Source organism: Crassostrea angulata, chromosome 9 (assembly GCF_025612915.1).
Source record: "Crassostrea angulata isolate pt1a10 chromosome 9, ASM2561291v2, whole genome shotgun sequence".
Taxonomy (NCBI): Eukaryota; Metazoa; Mollusca; class Bivalvia; order Ostreida; family Ostreidae; genus Magallana; species Magallana angulata.
Window position 1 is genome coordinate 30,494,636 of NC_069119.1, and position 21,624 is coordinate 30,516,259.

Consider the following 21,624-nt stretch of genomic DNA (forward strand, 5'->3'; position numbering starts at 1 on the left):
TTGTGTTGCCAAGATGATTACTCCATCACTTTTCCCAATAAAGGTACATAATTTCCCTCATATTACCCATTTTTTCTAATAAGAAACTTGTTGAGTTAAAATGAGGTTTCAATCAAAGAACAAAGTTTAGCAAGGTATGTTTGGAACATTTCTCAACTGAATGTATTTTATTAAAAATTTTAAATAGATTATTTTTAAACTTGGAAAATTGAACATAAAGGCAAAAGTCCATAATTTTAATCAAGTAAGAGACCAAGAAACAGCAGAAAATATACAAAACCCTGAAGTTCAAGATCAAGTACACTAAATTCGAAAGGATTACGAAAACAACAACTAGCTTATTTTCCTCACAAACTGTGGTACACATCCCAAATTGTGTTCCTTCATTTTCACGCAAACTGGAATAACTGCAGCCCAAATCTCATAAATCATTCGTTTTTGCCAATTCCATTCCGTCTCAAGTTTAAAAACATCTTGGCACGACAAACATCTCTGTTTGTTCAAAAATAAATAAGATGAATGAGAATAACTGCAAAACAACTTCCTAACGCCTCAGAAACTATGACGCAACGATATTTATACCAATAAAACGGGGCTGAAATATCGCCATAACCCCACTTAAGTTGCAACCATTCAATCAATCAAAATTGATGTCTGCTGCCATTTTCTGGAAAGTTTAACTTCCTATAACCAGTACAGATACGGCAAATCCTGACTTCCCTGTCAAGGACATAGATCAATATTCAAATGCCACTTTTAACTCAAAGAAATTTAAGGTGGTTCACTATACCTTCCAATAGTTTCTCAAATCAGCAGAAAATGACTTGATCATGAACAATAGCACATATTATGATGCAAAAGCAAAAGAAGTATTTAAGTCAAGTTGGCAAAAAATAAGCAATTTTGGGGGAATTATCAACTTTAATTCAGTAAGTTAAAAAATACACTTAGGTGGATTTAAGTTCTGGATCTGTGCATGGTTCACAAGCCTGATACTTTAACCAGTGAGCTATGATGATATTCAATTAAATCAATCAGTAGACAAACAATTTTAAAAGCATTTAAACCGCCCTTTCAAGACATAAATGAATAATGTATACATTATAAAAAGTGGAAGCCCTGATGTAGTGAACTACATGTACCTTAAGGAGGCTAGATGGTGATCAACAAATTATAACCCATCAGATCTGCATCTAATTTATTGATATGAGTTTTATATACTGTGGAATCATTAAATTCATTGGAGCCAATTTTCGTGAATTACTTAAATTTTACAGGTTCATGGGGACGTAATTTTGTTTATTCTCGTATACCTACAAAAGGAAATATGACTTTATTGCCTTATTTTATTAATTCGTGGAGGATGTTAATTCGTGGATAAAAGGTACCCACGAATTCCATGAAAAATTGAGCCATCACGAAATCTAATGATTCCACACACTGTAAAAGCAGAAATATTTGTTGAAAATTTAATTTTGATATTTTCGTTGAAAGTATAAACCAACGAAATTATAATTCCATGATGAATTTTTAACCCAAGTATTGATGAATACAAAGAGATTCCGATATGATGAAATTGATAGCCAACGAAACTTTATTTGGTTTAGAAAAAATGAAATTTTGACCATACGAAAATATGTTCTTCTACTGTATATTAATTAGTAAAGAAAAATTTCACGAATTTAAGCTTTGAAATTTGAATGTTAAATTCCCAATATCTTCATACAAAGAGCTCTTCTTCTTAAGGTGACTAAAATAGCTTAAAAATGGCCACAATTAATCATCAAGCCCTCTTAAGGGTGTAATTACCTAGATCTAGAATGTTGTGAATTATACCAATACGAAAACTTCATACTGAAAAAAACCCTTTGAAGGCAAAAAAAAATGGAGATGGGATCACATCAGATTGTATATCAATGAAAGCATGCTCATGAGTTTTTAACAGCATTAATTCTCCTTTTTTTTGAATGAAAAATTAATGAACAAAATCTGATGCCCATGCATCCCAGTGCACAAGTTAGAACCAGATTGCCCAGCACAGTTAAGTTACAATTAAGTAGAATCATATCAATAATTCACTAGCGACAGCGAGAAATAGAAGTCTATCATTTGTCTTTTTCTAGCTTGGTTACAAGATTCTCACTACATCGAAGGTTGTTTGATATAATTGCAGGAGGTAAAGTTTCAATAAAAGCGTTTGATCATGTGATTGAATATCAAAGCAATAGGGGTTTAGTTTTAGCATATTTTAGCCATTAAACAAACCAACTTTAATAGTGTTTTTATCATAAATCAAACTGTTACATCATTTACCATGTCTGTATAAAATAAGTACATTTGTACATGTATTATAAAGTTCTCCAAGGCCCGTTAGCTTTGATATTTATCCTCATCCAAAAAGTCTTACTTGCGGGATGGCTTGTGAAAATAAAATTTTTGACTACAAGTAATCTGTATTTATAAGTATTAATTCACTCACATTACTGTTTTCCGCATTTTTCAAGGGCATCATGCAATTTTTGAGGATTTAGTAAAAATCATGCTTTGCTGGAAACTATGATAAAAATTTGGTGTTTGCGATTTTATATTCTCGCAAATTGATGCTATATGGTTGAATTGCGGAATTAAGTACTCCCATAAAATAAGGAATCTACTGGCGTGCGACCAGTTCTCGCCAAGAACCATTTCTCGCCAGTACATTGTGACGTCATCTTATCAACACATAAAATTATAGACGAAAAATGACGTCACAATGTACTGGCGAGAAATGGTACTCAGCGAGAACTGGTCGCACACCAGTACAGTATATGATCTGATAAAATTATTTTAAAATTTTAAGATGAGGAGAATGATATACTGTTAATTCCTTATCTTACACAAGTACTTAATTCCGCGATCCCGCGGGTTGGTATCAGTGAACTCACGGGAACATAAAATCACGAACTTGGAACTTTTTTTTTCTCTATTTCTTATGGTTTTTGACTCTCAAAAAATAATGGCGAGATATTAAAATCCGCGAAAGGTGCTTCTCGCGATTTTACGCGGATATTAATTCCTCGCATTTAATAAGGAATCTACAGTAATATCGCTGTAAGCATGAATTCGCTATAATCATGTTTACTGTTCGTATCTTTAACTGGATGTACTTGTCTATACTGCTCTATAACTATGCTCCTAGTATTTGTTGCTTTACTTTCCTTTCTTACCAGAACATTGGAAAATGCATTCACTGTGTTCAACTTCCTCATTACAACAGTGTTGAAACTGCACATCAAACATAACATATATTTTTAAGGTCAAGATCTAGTAAATGATTCCAGATTGTCTTTTTGGTGCTAGAACCATTATGACGTCATAATTAATTTGCTAAATCATTTCCCGTAATTAAACGCTTTAAAGGAAATATGTAGAAAATAAAACAGTATTTTGACATTCTATATTTAATCACGAGAAAGTAATCCCGATACCTATGTTCAATTTGACATCATTTTAAAAAGGATTGTATAATGCCGTTTTTTGGAGACACTGTAGGCAATCTAGATATATTTCATTAGGCCTAACAAAAAATAGGTTTGTTTCTGCTTTCAGGCTGAAAAAATTAGGGTTGGTAGGTAGGCTTTTTTTTTCTCTCCATCTCCATCATATTTGACTTAATGAAAGTCCAGAGGAAAATGATCTGATGAACTTTTTCCCCGGCTGGTGGGAACATTTCTTGAGCTCAACTGTCACGACATGTGCTGCCGTTTGTAAATAACAAACATCTACACAACACTGATGACATCTAATTAAGTTCTATAAGCGTTTTTACGACTTAAATTTAGAGGACACAATAAATTTTTAAATCGGAAAAAACCGAAATTTTAACAAAAAACGGATAAAAACGGAAATTTACGAAAAAACTCAGAAATTTTTTTAGGGGTCAGCGGGTTTAAGTTAGGGTCAGTCGGGAAAGTGGAAACAAACCTATTTTTTGTTAGGCCTTAGTCAAAAATGGACAAAACTCCGAGATTTGTTACTTTTATCCATCATATTTCATAGAAAATGTTTGTTTAAAACATGATTTTTCATTGTATTTATCAAAAATTTAAGCCCCGTTACTCCCTATGAAACAAAGATATTGTTATGAAGCATCATTAAAAGAATTTATATCCTGAATTTCATTAACCTGTAGGCACCTTTCATTTACTACATCTTGACCTTAAATGACAAGATATATTCTGAAGAGGCTATAATTGTATTTTTTATGTTTGCATGCCTCCACCATTCAGAAACATGAGCAAATTTATATGTCTGCGTCCTAGCAAATATGACAGCCTCAGGCTTGAATGCTGCTCATCTAAGGCTGATTTTTAACCTATAACTCCTACACAATCCTATGAATGAGATTAAAATCCTACACTCAAAGTTCAAGATAACACTTTGAAACGCCATTAGTATCGTCTAATTGTGCTTTACATTTCATAAAATGCAGTTAGAGGCAGTAGAAAAAATATAATTGGATATAAATTTTTAGCATGTTACATCTGCCCACACTAGCTTTGTTTTTCCAAGGGCATAGTGTGAAATACAAAGGCTTGTTTGGAAATTATTGAGACATCCCATTCATTAATGGTATTCAATTTCAAATCGACGGTTTTTCTTTAAAAATAGGTTTTTAATGTACTACAATAAACATTTGCGTAATTTTCTAAAATGGATTTTTTTTATACCTGTATCTTAATAGGCATCTCAAGAATATATATAAATATATATACATAAATAGAGTACTGTTCTATTAAATATTCTAATAAATAGGTATCTAATTGTTAGACATATCAATTTAGTCAACATTAATGCGTTTGAAGTTTTGGATGTCATTATGTATATATATTGTAGCCATATACAGCACTTCCTCAATGATGATATTTGCTTAATTAAGGTACCTCACTACATCACGACTTGTACTTTTTAAGACACTACATCAAAAGATGGCAATTTAAATGTTTTGTAAAGATCGAGAGCTCAATAGTTGCGGCCATTTTCAGACTGCATTGATCTCCTTTTAAAGAAGAGCTCTATATAAAATAAAAGGATATATTACTTAAATTTAAAAGATAAAATATGGATTTTTTTCTTTACTAAATAATAGTTTATAACTAAACAAATCCTGTTTCAAAATTATAGGTAGATCTGACGGTTACTTAGCTTCTTTAATTGTTTGCATCGATCGATCAATTTGGTTAAAGTATCAGGCTTAATGTGAACAGCAGATCATAAGTTCCGACTCCGTCTAGGGATTTTATTCACATTTTTGAAAGTCATAATTTCTATCCAAGATTGCATATTTTTTGTCTTAAATACTTTTTACCCATCATGCTATCTAACATAATAAAATAATTTTCTGCTGTTTTTAGAAATTATTTAAAGACATACTATTTTTTAATTCATATTCTTCCACTGAAATTTTCTTCAGTAATCTGCAGATTCAAATTTGTATCTATATCTTATTTAATTAGAAAATTAAGGTTTGAAATTAAATTTTCCTCGTGCAATTCACAAAAATCAATTTTCCTACACCTAAGAACCCAGATATGTGTGCGGGAGAGCAAACAGTTAATCTGCTGATGTCAGACCATCTTATAATGAAAAATTCCCAATGCCTGGATCTAGAGGGGGACTGGGGGTTTCTTAAATTTACATAATAAAATTACCAACAATATGCCCCCCCCCTTCCCCCTCCCCCCCCCCCCCCACCAGGCAAATATAAATATATTTCAAACCCCAATTTACTGAATCCACACATGATTTACATGCCTCTCCTAAAACACAACTTATTAATAAGATTAAGGCAAGGTGGTCCACAAGTTCCTCAATCTCCTTAACCATAACTTAAGAAGGCAAGATCATGCATGGTCAACAAATTGACAATCAGGTCTACCTTAAAATTCCATATCTGATTGTTTTAGCCATGAATTATCATTTAGTAAAGAAAAATTCCAAATGTTTAAGGTTTAAAATACGAATATTTTCCTTATATCTTTTTACAGAGCTCTTCTTTTTAAGGAGACTTGAAGATCACTCACAGATGGCAAAGACTATCCAGCCCTCTTAATAAATTTCTTTTCACAACAAGTTGAGATAAAAGTAAGAGGACCAAGCAGATTTATCCTTGAAAAGACAAAAATAAGTTTGATGATTGATTTTCATCCTAAGATTAGGGAAGAACCACCACACTTATAGCTCAAGGACCGATCCATATAACGAAACGGACAGGCAAAGCACAGGGCCAATCCTTCTGTTTGTTAACCTTACATAGACCGTATGGTATTCCACCGCCCAGGTATTGATGTTTCAATTATTAGAAAGGAATTATTTTCTCGAAGCTCACAGATCTTTAGGTGACAAAAAATCTCAGATCAGCAATTTTCTTACCCAGGTAGGCAGTAAACAACGTATGATTTAAAAAGGGTTCTCCACACCCCATAAGATTTTTTTAAATATATAATTTTGAAATTGTTATCATATATGACTTATTTTAATTTGTAGGTAAGTGAATACCGAGTCACAGACTACTAACTCAAAGATCCTTTGTTTGAATACGACAGGAGCTTTTGTTTACGTGAATCAGTGACAAAGTTTTGAAATTCATATTTTTCCCTAAAGGCGGTAGGAAGCATATTCTAGGTATTGTAGATTTTGTTTAGGGATAACAATATGTATTTAAGGAAAAAATAATCCCCAGCTGTTTTGTTTATTGTGTTCTATTTCTTGTAATCACCGTCCTGGCACTCAACATAAAATAAATCAATTCAAATTAATTTGTACACTGCTAGTGGCATGTGGTGGATAATGGATTATGATAGTGAAATGAACTGGATTCATTGATTGTTTGTCCAGTCGTTTAACATCACACTCAGATTGTTTTTACTATACGAAAACAAGCTCCAATCTTTATTGAGTCACTTTTATCCATCAGCCACCCCCTCCAGCACACGATTCTAATGCCTATTCTAAGTTGAATGACCTCGATCGTCTTTGATTTGTTTACAGGTGTCGAGCACTCTGTGACTTACATAAAGGACTTGGGCTGACAAGCTAAATTGGACATTGGATTGAGGCCCGAAAGTAGAAATAAAGCATAAAACCCATTTGCCCCCGTAAATTTTACATTTTTGACAAAGCTAAGCCAATATTGCAGTGTTAGGGGGATATAAAAGATGGAGGAATATGTCATTTTTCTTCATTTGATCCAGAGAGATACAGTTATATTTGTTTATAAATAGCAAAGTGCCAGAGACAAAAAATTTGATTCCTTATGAATGTTACATACAGTATACAGCGTTATTTTCATCCCATATTTTTTCAGCCTTCTACATATACACTTTCAAACAATTTTGCCCATTATGTCTTGAATTCACCCAGACACAGTTGTGTTACAGATTACTCTTTCTAATCAACAGTTTTAATTCAGAATGCTTGACGCATTTGCCTAGTCTAAATTCACCTGCTGATGGGACAAAAATAAAATGTGGGTGAATAATTTCCCTGTATTCATGAGAAGAGAATGTGCTGTATTAAATCACCTAACTATAAAACATTATAAGATTAAAAGAATGAAACTTATTTCACTGCGATTTATCATTGCATAAATTCATTACAAGCATATGCATGTTCTCTGTAAACATGTTCTGAATAAATGTACTAACATCAATGTAACTGTTCAAACTTTATAATTATTGAATTCCTTTGAAACCCGATTCCTCTCTGTCTGATTAAATGCATGATTATCGAAGTTACACATTTGTGTAAACCTATGATTCACTTGTTACTCAAATTAATATTGATGGCTATTTTGCATGCCTTTAAGGCTTGGAGATTTTGTATCAAAAATTTCTACCAGGAAAACACGATGTCTTGCCTTATACCAGTGATTACCAGCTGAAATTTATGGGTTACTCGATATTTGGGATTATCCTTGAAAAAAAAATGATGGAAAAGTGCACATGGAACCGTTTTAGTAGATGCAATGATACTCATGGTCGAATTTTAGAAGATGAAAAGGAGAGGTGTGGTCTCTACGACCAAAAATATGACAATATTGCAACCAAAAATAAAGGTGGTATGGGACATCTGTCGATATTTATGTGGATAAAGTACACAATAATCAAAACACATTCACCCTTTTAGAATTTTCAAATTTTAAATATTTGGCAAGAAAAGATTTGTTTTTAAACTTTTTGGAAAGGTAACAATCATAAAAGCCCCAGCGGGATTCGAACTCATGACCTACAGATTACTGCTTAATGCTCTATCCCTTTGTGCTACGCTGTTACGTAACAATTTCCAGAAAGAAATAATTTATAAAAATATACTTATTTTTATCATTTATTTTGATTAGATGCATGTCAAAATATGGAGGTGTGACAGGTGTCCCATACCACCTTAATAAATTCTTTTCTTTAGATCTCAGGTCATCAATATGATTTTTATCAGACCAGGAGCTACAGACCTGCAACTATTGCACATACATGTACATATTGAACTTACATATCATCACTCACACAGGCATATAATTATTTAGTGAACCTAGTTTAGTATATAGCATATGGCCTGCTCTATATGATATTTTGGATAATGTTCTTAACACACATTCGATGTACATGTAATACGTATTAAAACCTAAATAGAATAACACCGTATAGAATGGTGTCTATATATTTATAGATTAAAAATGAGCTGTCTCTCACAGTCAGGCCTCAGAATAGAAAAATCATGACAAACAAACAAAGCAACACTTCTTCAAAAGCTAATGACGATAACATAGGAAAAATTGGTAAATATATACTGTTGTATATATGTACCTGTATACTCACAGGCACTTGTTAAAAAGACCCCACCCCACCCCCCTCAACCCATTTTTACAGAATAATCCAGGGGGTTTAGTTCCATATAAATAACTCAGCACATCAAAAATCATGTGCAGAATGGGAAGGGTTGTTGTTTTTTTTTAAATGTTTCAATTTTTTGTTTAATCATTTGGATATATTTTGTGACAGTTTTTTAAAGATTATTTATATTAATATGAAACTTAACCCAGTGATTATTCTCTTATACTGGGCCCGGGTCGGGGGGGGGGGGGGGGGGGTGTCTGTGTCTGTATTGTATTAGGAGACTCAATAAAGGCCCTGCAGCTGTATATATCAGATTGGGAAAAATATGGATGGACCAGACAAAGATTCGAACCTAGGTCCCTTGAATCTCTCTCTATATTCAGGTGCCCTAACAACCAACAAATTGGTCTAACCATCACATCCCTAGCCCTTAATGAAATTTGCCCTCCAAGATCAGCATTCCTGTTTCATTCCCCTGGCAAGAGTTAACCTGTCAGTTCCAGGGGGTCAGCACAGAACCAAATGTTATGGGATGGAAGAAATAGTGACGGAAAAGACCGGATTTGAATCCCACCCCCCTTAGAATCTCTATAGTCAGGTGCTCTACCTGAGCTCTCTACCACCAGTGATTGAATTGTTCTGACCATCATGGTAACAATGGTCACTGTGGGTGCATGGGGAGGCTTTTAAGAAATAAAGTCAAACACGAATTAACCTGAAGTTTTTGGATTATTTGAAAAAGATGGGGGAAAGTGTGGTCTAGCTTTTAGTGTTCTGACTAGTGACTAACACAAAATATCCCTTCAGAGTTTAAACTGTTGACATGGTTTGGTGAAATATGGTTGGTTTAGTGAAATATCATGATGTGACTGCAATTGTTCAATTTTAAAATCATTCAATTATCTACCAACGAAAATTTTGCCATTTATCAAGTTTTCCTGCAAGAGAGCGATACCACAGTTATCATGAAAGGGTCCAATATATTTCAAAAATTAAATAGCAATGTAATAGACGAGGAGGAAGTCCGCAACTAGGCTCGAACTCTGGACCCTTCAGTTTAAAAACAAACGCTCTACCGACTGAGCTAAAGGGTTAACCCACTAGGTGGTGCTAGTAGGAGCATGTCGGTACTGAGCCTATTATATCAGTAATACAAAATCGTTTAACGTGTAGATATTACCATTGTTTATTTATTTTGTGTAGAGAGATTGTTTACAACTATATACGGTGATAAAATCACATCCAGTCTGTGTGATTCTCCCATAGTTTACAGAAAAACTAAGGGATTTCACATTGATAATTCTATTTAAGGTCAGGCTCCGTTTATGACAGCCTACAGACTTTTGACATTTCCCCTCTCATTGACAACTTTTACTACCTGAATTCGAGTGTCCCTGATTTGTACACCGGCCCTTATCTCTTTTCCATACCCGTTCCAGATTTCATTTTTCTTCGTAAACAAAACTCACACAGACGAAATATCACGATTCCACACTTACCAACTGTTCCTAAGGGAAACACAGATTCCTGCGGAAACCCGTAGTTAAAACTGTTCCCGGGCAAAATCAAGCCCAAGATGATCCCTAAAATTCCCCAAATCTTGGCCCTCATCACTCCCTCATGCTTTTGGGGTCCGTTAAAGTACCTACAGCCCGTTGGAAGGAGAAAGAATTATACAATATGGTCAACTAAATTTCCTATTACGGATCCAAAATGGCAGACTCAATATTGAATATTCATCTCAGCATCCATGACGTCACGGATCGAAATTTTGTCGTGAAGTGGTAAGAGAGACACATGGAAGGGAAATATCGATCGGAGGTTATCTTCGCTGCGTGGTCGTTTGTATACAATTGATACGTCACTATTGCCTAAAAAAGAAAACAGGTACCCGTTTACGTCACAGTGGAATGTCGCTTAATTGAATATCATTCAGTTTGAATATCATTCAGTTTGAGCTCTACCACGTTCATTATCTGAGGAAAAAATATTGGATCGAGTGCTTTATTTGGTTGTAATGTTCAATGGTTTATCAAGAGAGAAACTGTATAACTACCTTTAGCAATGAAGTCAATGGTAGTTAAAATCCATTTTTTTTAGAAAAAAATTCTACTCGTGCATTATTAATGTTAACGTTATTATTGAAAGTGTGATTCATTAAATATTTATGTAACAATTTACTTGTAGATTGATCATAAACGTTCTCTTTGTGGTGAAATAATGGTAAAAGTTCCAATTGAGCTCTCTCTCTCTCTCTCTCTCTCTCTCTCTCTCTCTCTCTCTCTCTCTCTCTCTCTCTCTCTCTCTCTCTCTCTCTCTGGTATTCAGAGACTTCACTTGATTTTATAAAAAGACAAACCATTGTATTTCCATATATGTATATGCAAAGAATATCATAAGGCGCCATGTTTTGTTTAAACATTATTTAATTGTTATGCATGAAAAAGCAATTAGCTACATATGACATTATAAAAATTAAAAAGGCCTATATGATAACATGTTATACAAGATGCGGTTTCGAACACTCGACACGCAGGGTTCAGCACTTCATTTGCCGCGTCTTGATCGGCCTACAATGGAAAGAGGGACCAATGAAATTCAATCCAATTAACGAAACGTTAAATCTCTGGACTAAATATCTTACCAATATCTTTTTCCAAACTCATACAATCAAAATCACGTACCTACCTGAGAATATTTTTTAAAAATATTAATAGTGTATGCATGAATATGCTCAGTCAAATATTGTAAAGTTGTAAAAAAAAAAACAAAAAAACAAAAAAAAAAAACGAAACTTATTATATACTATTAAAGTTTGGTTTATTTGTTATATATCTATATTCGAACACTCAATCTAAAATCCTACCAAGGGGGATGGGTCAGGATCCTTAATTTTTTTATAATGTATACTTTTTTCTTATACATATCTAGGCCTAAATAAATATTATGTGTTGAGGGTAACCGGACCTAACCTACAAAAATGACCGATTCTACCATTTTCAGATATGTCTGTTTTTATCCGAATGTGATTTTCATATTATTTTTTATTAAAAAATCCGTTTTTTATGGTGGCATATCTCTGTCCCTTGTGTGCAAGTTATTTTTCCATCAAATATGTCGACATGCAAGATAAATATGTTGACATGCAAGATAATTATGTCAACATGCAACATAACTATGTTGACATGCAAGAAAATTGCAATCAGATAAGAATTATACAAAATCTCAAAAATTCTCAAATATCGCCCACTTGTGACATCCAAGATGCTAGATGCTACCTTTTTATGTCGACATGCAACTTATTTATGTTAACATGCAAGATAGATATGCTGACATGCAACTTATTTATGTCAACATGCAACTTATTTATGTCAACATGCAACTTACTTATGTTGACATGCGAGGTGAATATGTTGACATGCAACTTAGTTATGTTAACATGCGAGATACATATGTTGACATTCAACTTATAAGTTGTATGTTAACATAACTTAGTCGCATGTTAACATAACTAAATTGCATGTCGACATAAATAAGTTGCATGTCGACATAAAGAAGTTGCATGTTAACATAAATAAGTTGCATGTCGACATAAATAGGTAGCGTATCTAGCATCTTGAATGTCACATGTTGGCGATATTTGAGATTTTTTATAACTCTTATTTGATTGCAGTTTTCTTGCATGTCCACATAGTTATGTTGCATGTTCACATAACTATCTTGCATGTCAACATATTTATCTTGCATGTCCACATAATTAATAGAAAAATAACATGCACACAGGGGGCAGAGATATGCAACCATAGTTTTTACTTAGAATTTTATAATTGTATTGGTGCCCTCATGCAGAAAAAAATATGATTTAAAACAAATCCCTAACTCTTACCTATTTTACCAGTGTTACCCTAAACAGACAATTTTTTCTTTTCTTAGGCCCTATCTATGAAAAAAAAGAGCGTATGTTAAACGCTGATTGTCTCCTCCGCTTTTTATATAGCCCCTCCACACTGAAAACAGTGTTATGTGCTTGCCCATTCCAGCTTATTTGATATCCATCCGATTTCTCCCTAGCGGATAAACGCCGCTTTTAGCTATAGCCAGGCTGCTTTTGGATTATGGGAATTAACACGCACAGAGAGAAAAAGACTGGGGGAAAATCCTTTATGGAGTAACAATCGAATCCATTGATTTAGTCACCCTCACCACAATATCGAATAACAATTGGTATGCATAACAATTGGATTTTTTTTTAAATCTTCAATTAATATCATTTATTATCTCTTCAATTTATTAGTATTAGGAAATTAAAACACTCAATATAAAAGCAACACCCCCTCCCCCCACCTTTAACACACTCTCGCACCCCCCTTTTTTTTTACTAAATAATTGCATCACAGGTCGAGTTTCATGTATTTCGCTAGCTGTAGCTAAAATGAAATGTAGGTGAGAATTGCCGTATCAATGATGTCTCATTAACGTGTCACCCATACAACCAGTTGCATAGTTATCGATTTTCGGGGCTGTATTGCGATCGCTTTTATTTGTATGGCATACGCAACCGCATGCATTTTGTATAAAGACTGGGAGTTATGAGAATTATTTAGGAATGGTTAATTAATGAACATTCAATCGGGATCTCTTTTACAGTGCTCGTTTTGCGTGATTAAGGGCATTTGTTGAGTGAAAACACATCGCTAGCTATAACTGTTAGCGGAAATAGATTACTAGAGAAGCAAAATACAGCCAGATACTGACACAACGAGCAGAAAATAACCATTTCGATTTTTTTCTTTTTTTCACGAAACTCATGTTAAAAACTGCAGACTTAAACAAATATAACGTTACACCCACTCATAATTAATATACTTTGTACTCCTTCACACAAACATTTCAGGAGTAAATGGTCTTTAACACGTTAACTTCTACAGGATAGGAAGTGTAGTCTGCAAATTGTAGTATTATTTTTTTATTTTTAAAAACCTCTTGATAATATATGCATGCGCGAATCGAAATGTGGGCCGGGGGTAGGGAATGGGTTAGTAAGTGGTACGGGCCCCCTTTCCTGGGATTTGCAAAGTTATGAAACATACAAATGTAAACTTATGAAATAATAAATAAATTTGAACCCCCCCCCCTCCTGAAAAAATAAGGAAACAATTAAATAGTTCGTCTAAAAATAAATGCAGCATTGAAACCCCATGTGTTACTTATGGCCCTCCCCATCTAAAACCCTACATGGATGGCATGCATTCTTGCCTTAAAGTTATGGGGAATCTTAAAGGTGGTTTTTCTGATTGCCTAAAATTTGTGGAGTCGTTAAAAAATAATCTGGGATTTGTTAATGGCATGCAGAAAAGACTCTCTACGCGTATTTTATGCATATACATGTAAACGTTACAGGTCCAGCTTACATGTAAATTAAGTGCTTCATTGGAAGTTGGTTGACGTTGTAGCCCAGTAGTTGACATATATTTGAATTTGTCGTAACCACCCAATCAAAAGTGCAGTGAATATACACACCTAAAAGTGCCATTGTATATGGGGTATGGACTTCCTGTAATCCAAGATAGATATTTACCACCACCCCCCCCCCGTCCCCCTTGGCTATTTCATTCTTTATGCGCATATTAATATATGGATATTTATTCTTAAGACTTAATTTATCAAGTCATACGCTGATATGAAATCCTCACGTGAGAAAATACTCCTCGAGTAAAACTGTGACGAGAACGGTTCGAACCTCGTCCGTGCCTATGGTGGGGCGTACGTATTCAAATTGTCCAAATTGTTGATGATTGGTTATCATGTAATATGCATGCACTTCATTAATAATTTAAAACATTAACAGGAGCATTTCCACTACAGTCCCCAAATACAGCAATGACTTCAACAGGACGTTTAATATTACCATAGCAACATCACTTGTATAGTGATGCATGGCGCCATTTATATGGACGTTGCCAAAAACGCCCACAAACATGTTCAAAGAAATGTCTACGCTTATAATTAAAACTCCAAAGGAAAAGAATTCTTCATCGATTTATTCGAAGGCAAGAAGCTAGGCGACCTTTTTTTTAATTTACATATTAATTAAATCACCACCTTTTAATACGTCGTAAGAAAGATGACGGCCGGAATACTCATATACGGATATTAACGGAATTTATTTCCGTTAGAGAACGGTCGTTGAAACTGATGCGCGACTTGTTGAATCGCCTGTTGTCTGAAATCAAAGCACGAGGCACAAAGCATGTAAATGTATTCATTGTCTGGGGGTGGTAGTAAGAAAATATCGGAAATCGATGCATGCTGAATTATTTCACCGGATCCATCTCACGGAACTAAAATACACAACAATCCGGTCTGGATAAAGACGTTCGGGCTTCAGTCATTATGCATTTCACTCTCCAGATTAAGGAGGCTAAGTGAAAATGTCAGCATAGAATTACTAACCGCTGTGGTTTGTTTTGTTTTGCCTAGAGATAATCATTGCACCCAAAGATGGGGGTCGATCCTTTTATTGTCTGCGTCATTTATTTTATTTTTTCGTGGGCGTCGTTTTTTATGTATTGGTAAATAATTAATGAAGCTATATAGTGCTTTGGTATGATTCTTGTTTAATTAAGGAAATGTAATTTTTTTTTATTCTTTAGAGAAAACATGTTACTTTGAAAAAACAGATATTCGTACTGAAAAATAATCATTTCGCTCATTGTTTTAGCCTTAATTGTCCCCGGAGAGCATTTTCTGTCAAATACATCAAGAGAGGTGTAACGCAATTTATTGTGAGATTTTGGTCACAGAATAATGCAATATCTTTTGAAATACTATGGTATGGATGGTACACCATATGCCCCGTGTATTTAATTTCTCGCCCGTTGAGTATAGATAATCATGGTATGGGTGATACCAAAAGTCATTTCATGCCGCGCTCTTGAAGTTCTCGTTGAGTTTAGACAACTCATTGAGTAACAAATGTAGATGAGCTCACTTTTGATCCCAATGTTACACTCACAATAGGAATATACAGTGGTAAAGTGAGAAAAGTGATCTCGTCTTAGTGTTGTGGCACCGGAGACTAGTAATACTATGTGATATGGCTACGTTGGTATATATCTGTAAGGTTATGAAAATGCTGTATACAGGGAAATATTTGCACACGTTTTATTTTCGTCCCTTTCGCCCTTGTTGTCAGTGGGGAATTTAAGACTGGGCGAATTACGATGTCTTAGATTATCGCTCTTTGAACACAACTTCAATTCGGGACAAAACTTTTTGCAAGGGTAAAAGGGCGAAAATTACACGGGACGAAAATAACCATGTATACAGTAAACTCTCTTCTAAAGTAAGTATACTGTTTTGTTTTTTTTAAAACTAAATTCAGATTATTAATCATTAATCATTTATACATAACAAATTGACAAAATTACAAAATTTTAATTCTCAATCATCTAATTTTTTCTAAAGGACAATACTATGCGGCAAAACTCGGCTTTATCCGTTGTCTATACAAAAAGCATGATCAACTTGCTACAATTTTATGGAATCCGGATAGGGCCATGTAGTTCACTATCGCATCATTTCACCATCGACGTTTGGGTCGATAGTGCGATAATGCGATGACGATGAAGTGAATGCGATGACGGATCCTATATAAAATAGTAATGTTTTTCTCTATATAATGCATTGTAAAACCACCGCCCCTCTCTCAGAGGATATGGGCTAAGTAAGAAAAATGTGAACATATACTAACTCATGAATCTGCTTTCACAATACTATCTCAAAGTAAACCATCCATACTTTCTTCGGTATGATTTAATTGTAACAATATTTTCTGTGTAGATTAAGAATACCTTGCCAAGATGTGATGAAGAGGTCTAAATGAAATTAATACGGGGGATGAAATTTGGTTCATATGATTGCAGGCGGGACAAAGTTCGATTTACGATGTAAACGACCTTCAAGCAAACACATGTACTATAACTGTTAAATTCGTAAAGACACCAAGGAACCGTATACATGTACACGTATACTGTGGAATCATTAGAATTCGTGGTGGCTCAATTTTCGTGGTATTCGTGGGTAGCCCTAATTAAGAAAGAGTAAGAGTTATCTTTCTTACTGAAACTGAAAACCCACGCATTCACGGAATTACATACCCACGAATAAGCAAAAAACCAACAATCCAGCAAAATTTACATCCCCGCGAACGTATATTCAAGCATTTTATAAATATTCATCAAAATCTCGAACTTGCTACCAACGAAATTACGTCCCCACGAACCAGGAAAATTTTGGCTAATCCCGAACATTTACCCACATGTCTAAAAATGATTCCACGGTATTATACCAAAAGCACAAGCGTTGTGGTTATTTTTTGTGATATATAATGTTCTGTATGAACAAATCTTAAACCGTTAGAAGCCCTTTAAGAGGGCTGGAAGGTTGTGGCCATTTTTAGACTATGTAAATCTCATTTAAAAGGAGAGTTATCCAGAAATATATACATGTATATATAGAAAAATATTCAAATCCAAAGCTTGAATATTACGAAATTTTCTGACTATGATTCAAGCAAATTTACGACTTAAAAAATATATCTTAAAATTACAGTACATCTGGCCTCGGGATCATAAAGCATTTTTAGACTTAAGTCTAAATTGCAATCTTTTATAAAATTATTATATTTCATAAAATTACCCTTAAACTTTGTAACTATCAACATAATATAGAGACACTTTCCAATAGCATTGCATTTTTTCGATGTTGTCAATCGCAAGACAATAAGACAGTGTATAAAATTTGACTTAAGTCTAAGACTGCTTCATGATCTTGGGGCCTGATGGACGTCCTGCAGACAGACTCCTTAAGACCGAAAACTGTCTGATGTTTTTTTTTCGCAAAGAATCGGCATACATCTTCTCTAAAGTTCATGAATTGATTTGTTGGGGTTTTTTTAACCCGAGAATGTGCGATTTATCTAAAAAAAAAAATATCACAACGGTCTTATAGTAGATGTAATATCAGACTAATGCTTATCACAAACATTGTAGATTTCTTTTGTAACGCAATTGTACATTGTCTAATCGCGAACAAAATAAAATAAAATAAAGAGCACCGAACATTTAAATAAACAATTTCATATACATATGTCGGAAAATTTTTAATTAATAAAACCGAGATTTCAATATCCGCGAAAGGTGACTTTCGCGATTTTACGCGGATATTAATTTCTCGCGTTTAAATAAGAATCTACAGCATGTAGCTGCCAAAGGTAAATTTTTAGACTGCATGCAAGAACAAAGGCATACCACCACAGAAGAGCTTCTAGCTATAAAATAAACCATAAGTACTTTAATATAATATATCAACAACTGACCAATAGTGTGGCGTAGAGTGATGAAGATGTGATATGACACAATTGACCAGACACTGGCTGCGGCGCTCAGGTGTGAACTACTTTCCGTATGAACTTGAGACCAACATCGATTATTTCCTTATAATCCTATTGTGACTGCCACTGAAGAGCCTTCCAGGATATTGAAACAGAATGTGTTTCCTGGCAACGGAATTCTATACCAACGTTTGTGCAATATGAACAAAGGAAATGTTCTATTGTATATATATGACTTGGAGATGTGATTTTAATGTGTCTTATCATGCACGAAACATGATTGGATAAGGCAGCAGACATAGCCTTCATAATATACATTTAAATTATCTTTGCTTAATTAATTAATCAACTGACTTTTAAATAGCTCAAGCCATGTTTACATCACAAAGAATTGTGAGCACTGTATCTTGCATGTAACTCAAATTTTTGTGATGAGGGGAAAATTGTATATTTTCATATAAAAAATGTTCTCTAAAAAGTACATCTAAAATCGTGTTTAATAAAATGGTCAAATTTAAGCAAAACATTTTCAAATTTCATTTTTTAGAATGCTTTACAATAACATTCTGATTGGTCACACACAAAATTTGACGGTCAGTTGCCAGTTACATGTACACGCCAGATACTGCTAGATCTTACTGAATGTAAACAATGCTTTAGCCAGTGAGTCAATCCATTCATAACTTATATATGATGTGTGGATTAAGGAGGCTAGGCGGTCAACAAATTACCTCTCAGATCTACTTAAATTTTTTAAACCTGATTTTTTTAAGCTATAAACTTTTACTAAGTAAGGAGAAATTCCATATTTTTTCCCTTAAAAATTTGGAAATTTCCCTTTATTTTTATATAGAGCTTTTATTCTACAGGAGATCTTTACAATCTAAAAATGGTGACGTCCATCAAGTGCTCTTAATGCCATGATAGTAAAGTTGAACTTTGACATTTGGAACATCAACACCCTGGGATCTTAAGTACATATTACGGTTACTTTGTTGTGAGTTCCAAGTCTCAATCACCATTTCTCTGTTTTCATCCTTGATATCTGATATTCCGAGACATCTAAAATTAATTGAGTTTGAGACTTATAGAATTTGAGTTTATGATAGCTGACGAAATGACCTATAAACTACCTACATATTTTCATGTTTATTCATCTTTAAAAAGGCAAAATTCTAAGAAGGCAAACAACATGTCAAATCATCTTCCTCACAAAAATTTTGTTTCATTTAACAGAAACTGCTGAAAACATATTTTTTAAAATATAATAAAGCAGAACATTCAGAATGGCAGTACAATTTTCACAAATTTTGTCACATTGGAGTTTCCAACGTCTTTCAAGACAAAAGAAGATCGGCCATTTTGATTTAGTCTTTATTGTTGATAACAAGTACAGTAAAGCGTCATGACTACCATCTGACAGAACCAGTAATATTGCTGCTCACAATAACAATAGTATGGAGTATCACAAGGCTTAACAACAAATACAGACATAAAACCAAATCTGATTGGTCAAAAAGAATTCCCAGCACTTGCAAAACCAGATCTGATTGGTCATTTACAAATATGACAAAATGTTTTCTTTCAACAACAAAAATATGATTTGATTGGTTAAGATTTTTTTGCACCAACAAAAATACTTTTTTCATGATGATATGAAATTTGATAAATAACATTTTATTTTTTTTCAACATTACATGAAGAACAAATGCACACCAATCAATTCTGGTTGTGCTGGGGATGATATTCATCTTGTTTTTACAGTTCATCAGTATGGTTAAAATATGTTTGCCCATGACAGGACAATGTTGAAGAAAAAGGAAATTGGTGAAAAATATCCAAAAAATTTGATTGCTCTTAACTGCCACAGGCACTGAACAATAAAAAGGTCAAAGGTCAAAATTTACCTGAAATATTCCTCTTGAATTTATGCCAAGGTAAAAAAAGTTGAACCTTGTTTGGCCCATATGATTAAAAAAAAAAGAACTAATATAGACAACTGTTGCTCCAAACATGCGCATGATGAAAATGTTTATAAAAGATATGTCATGCCATTGATAAATCTAAAATGAAGACAATGAATTGAAAGAAAAAGAAAAAAATTGAATATATCATTTCAAAATATCTTCTTTTTTTTTCTCTCTCATGAAAAATACTTCACAGAAATAAATGACAACAAGTAAAAATACACATTCTGCTGCAAAAAAGACAAGACAAAAACTGGGTCATTGCTGACGATGAATATTTTACACCTGTTTATTAATTATCAAATATTGACCAACGAAATAAATACACCTGGCATCAAGTTTCCTTTTCTAAGTCATATATCACAGGACCCTAAAAATAAAGACAGTCTATCTCTTTAAACATCTAAATCACAAAAAAAGAGTTTCTCTCAACAATTTCTTCCTTAGAATCCTATAGACATATTTATGATACATGTATACAACTGTATATAAATATATTCATAAATACTTCTCAATGCTACAGACACTTCAAAATCTTTCTTATTTTTCAACATGTACATATAATATCGCAGTCTCTGTATCTTGGTCAAGCTTTCCATGGCATCTAATTGCCGAACACCGATTACTCTTCCTCGGACTCCCGAACCAATCCAGAATTAAGGCTTTGTGCATTCTGCGTCGGGAACCAACCAAAAGCATTCAAATGACCTGCGGCTACGTTCATCTGACTGGCGTCCTTTCTTGGCAGTGAATATGGTCACTGAAATCTCGTAACATCAAAACAGACAACCACCTGCGGACAGTTCTATTTATAGCAACAAGGAGCTAATCCACAACACAGCGGAGATGTGATCTCCATCAGCTGCATGCTTGAGTTGATGTGTGTGCTTGTTTCCATGGTAACAGTTTGTACACAACGGTTAAGACTTGTCTTCTTCCATTGGTTCTGAAGATTCGTCGGACATGCTGCTGTAAGCAACAAAATAAAATTCACAATCAGTGTTTCCACCCTATATTTACTTATATCTACTTAAATATACCGGTATATCATATTTACTCCAATATATATCATCAAGCAAATTAAAGAAAATTTTATTAGGAAAAATTCATCAAATGACAGGAAATGTTCAACCATTTCCTTCCAGCTTAATTATCCTTCATTGTCATTGATTAAATCTAAATGCCACGGAAAATCCAAACAACAAGACTTACTTCTTAAAATGCAGCTAGACATGATGTTTTGGGGGAATATAATGCCAGGAACAAAATAAACCCTGTATATTGTTTTCAATTGCAAATTAGTCTCTAATTATATTTTGAGATGTCCCCCTTACCTCTGTTTGGCAGCCACCATTGACAACGACGCCAGCGCTGTAACCGTGTCTGCTTCCTC

At 34.0% G+C, this 21,624-nt stretch overlaps 2 protein-coding genes across 11 annotated transcripts in view; both read right to left on the minus strand.

Annotated features, from left to right (window-relative positions):
• The window catches only part of LOC128162756 (receptor-type tyrosine-protein phosphatase N2-like), a 95,258-nt gene extending 84,538 nt beyond the window's left edge, over positions 1-10,720 (minus strand). The window contains exon 1 of the mRNA XM_052826122.1: positions 10,370-10,720. Within this exon, the coding sequence (XP_052682082.1) occupies positions 10,370-10,481 (112 nt within the window). The 5' untranslated portion in view covers positions 10,482-10,720. The remainder of the gene's footprint in view (positions 1-10,369) is intronic.
• Positions 10,721-19,622: 8,902 nt separating this feature from the next.
• LOC128162754 (histone deacetylase 4-like) overlaps positions 19,623-21,624 on the minus strand; it is a 74,988-nt gene continuing 72,986 nt past the window's right edge. For 9 of the 10 annotated variants that reach the window (XM_052826117.1, XM_052826114.1, XM_052826116.1 and 6 more), the window contains 2 exons: positions 21,566-21,624; positions 19,623-21,200 (listed from right to left, as the gene is read on the minus strand). The exon at positions 21,566-21,624 is cut by the window's right edge and continues 77 nt beyond it. In XM_052826117.1, the coding sequence (XP_052682077.1) occupies positions 21,152-21,200; positions 21,566-21,624 (108 nt within the window). In that variant the 3' untranslated portion in view covers positions 19,623-21,151. The remainder of the gene's footprint in view (positions 21,201-21,565) is intronic. The other variant, XM_052826112.1, reaches the window with a different exon arrangement.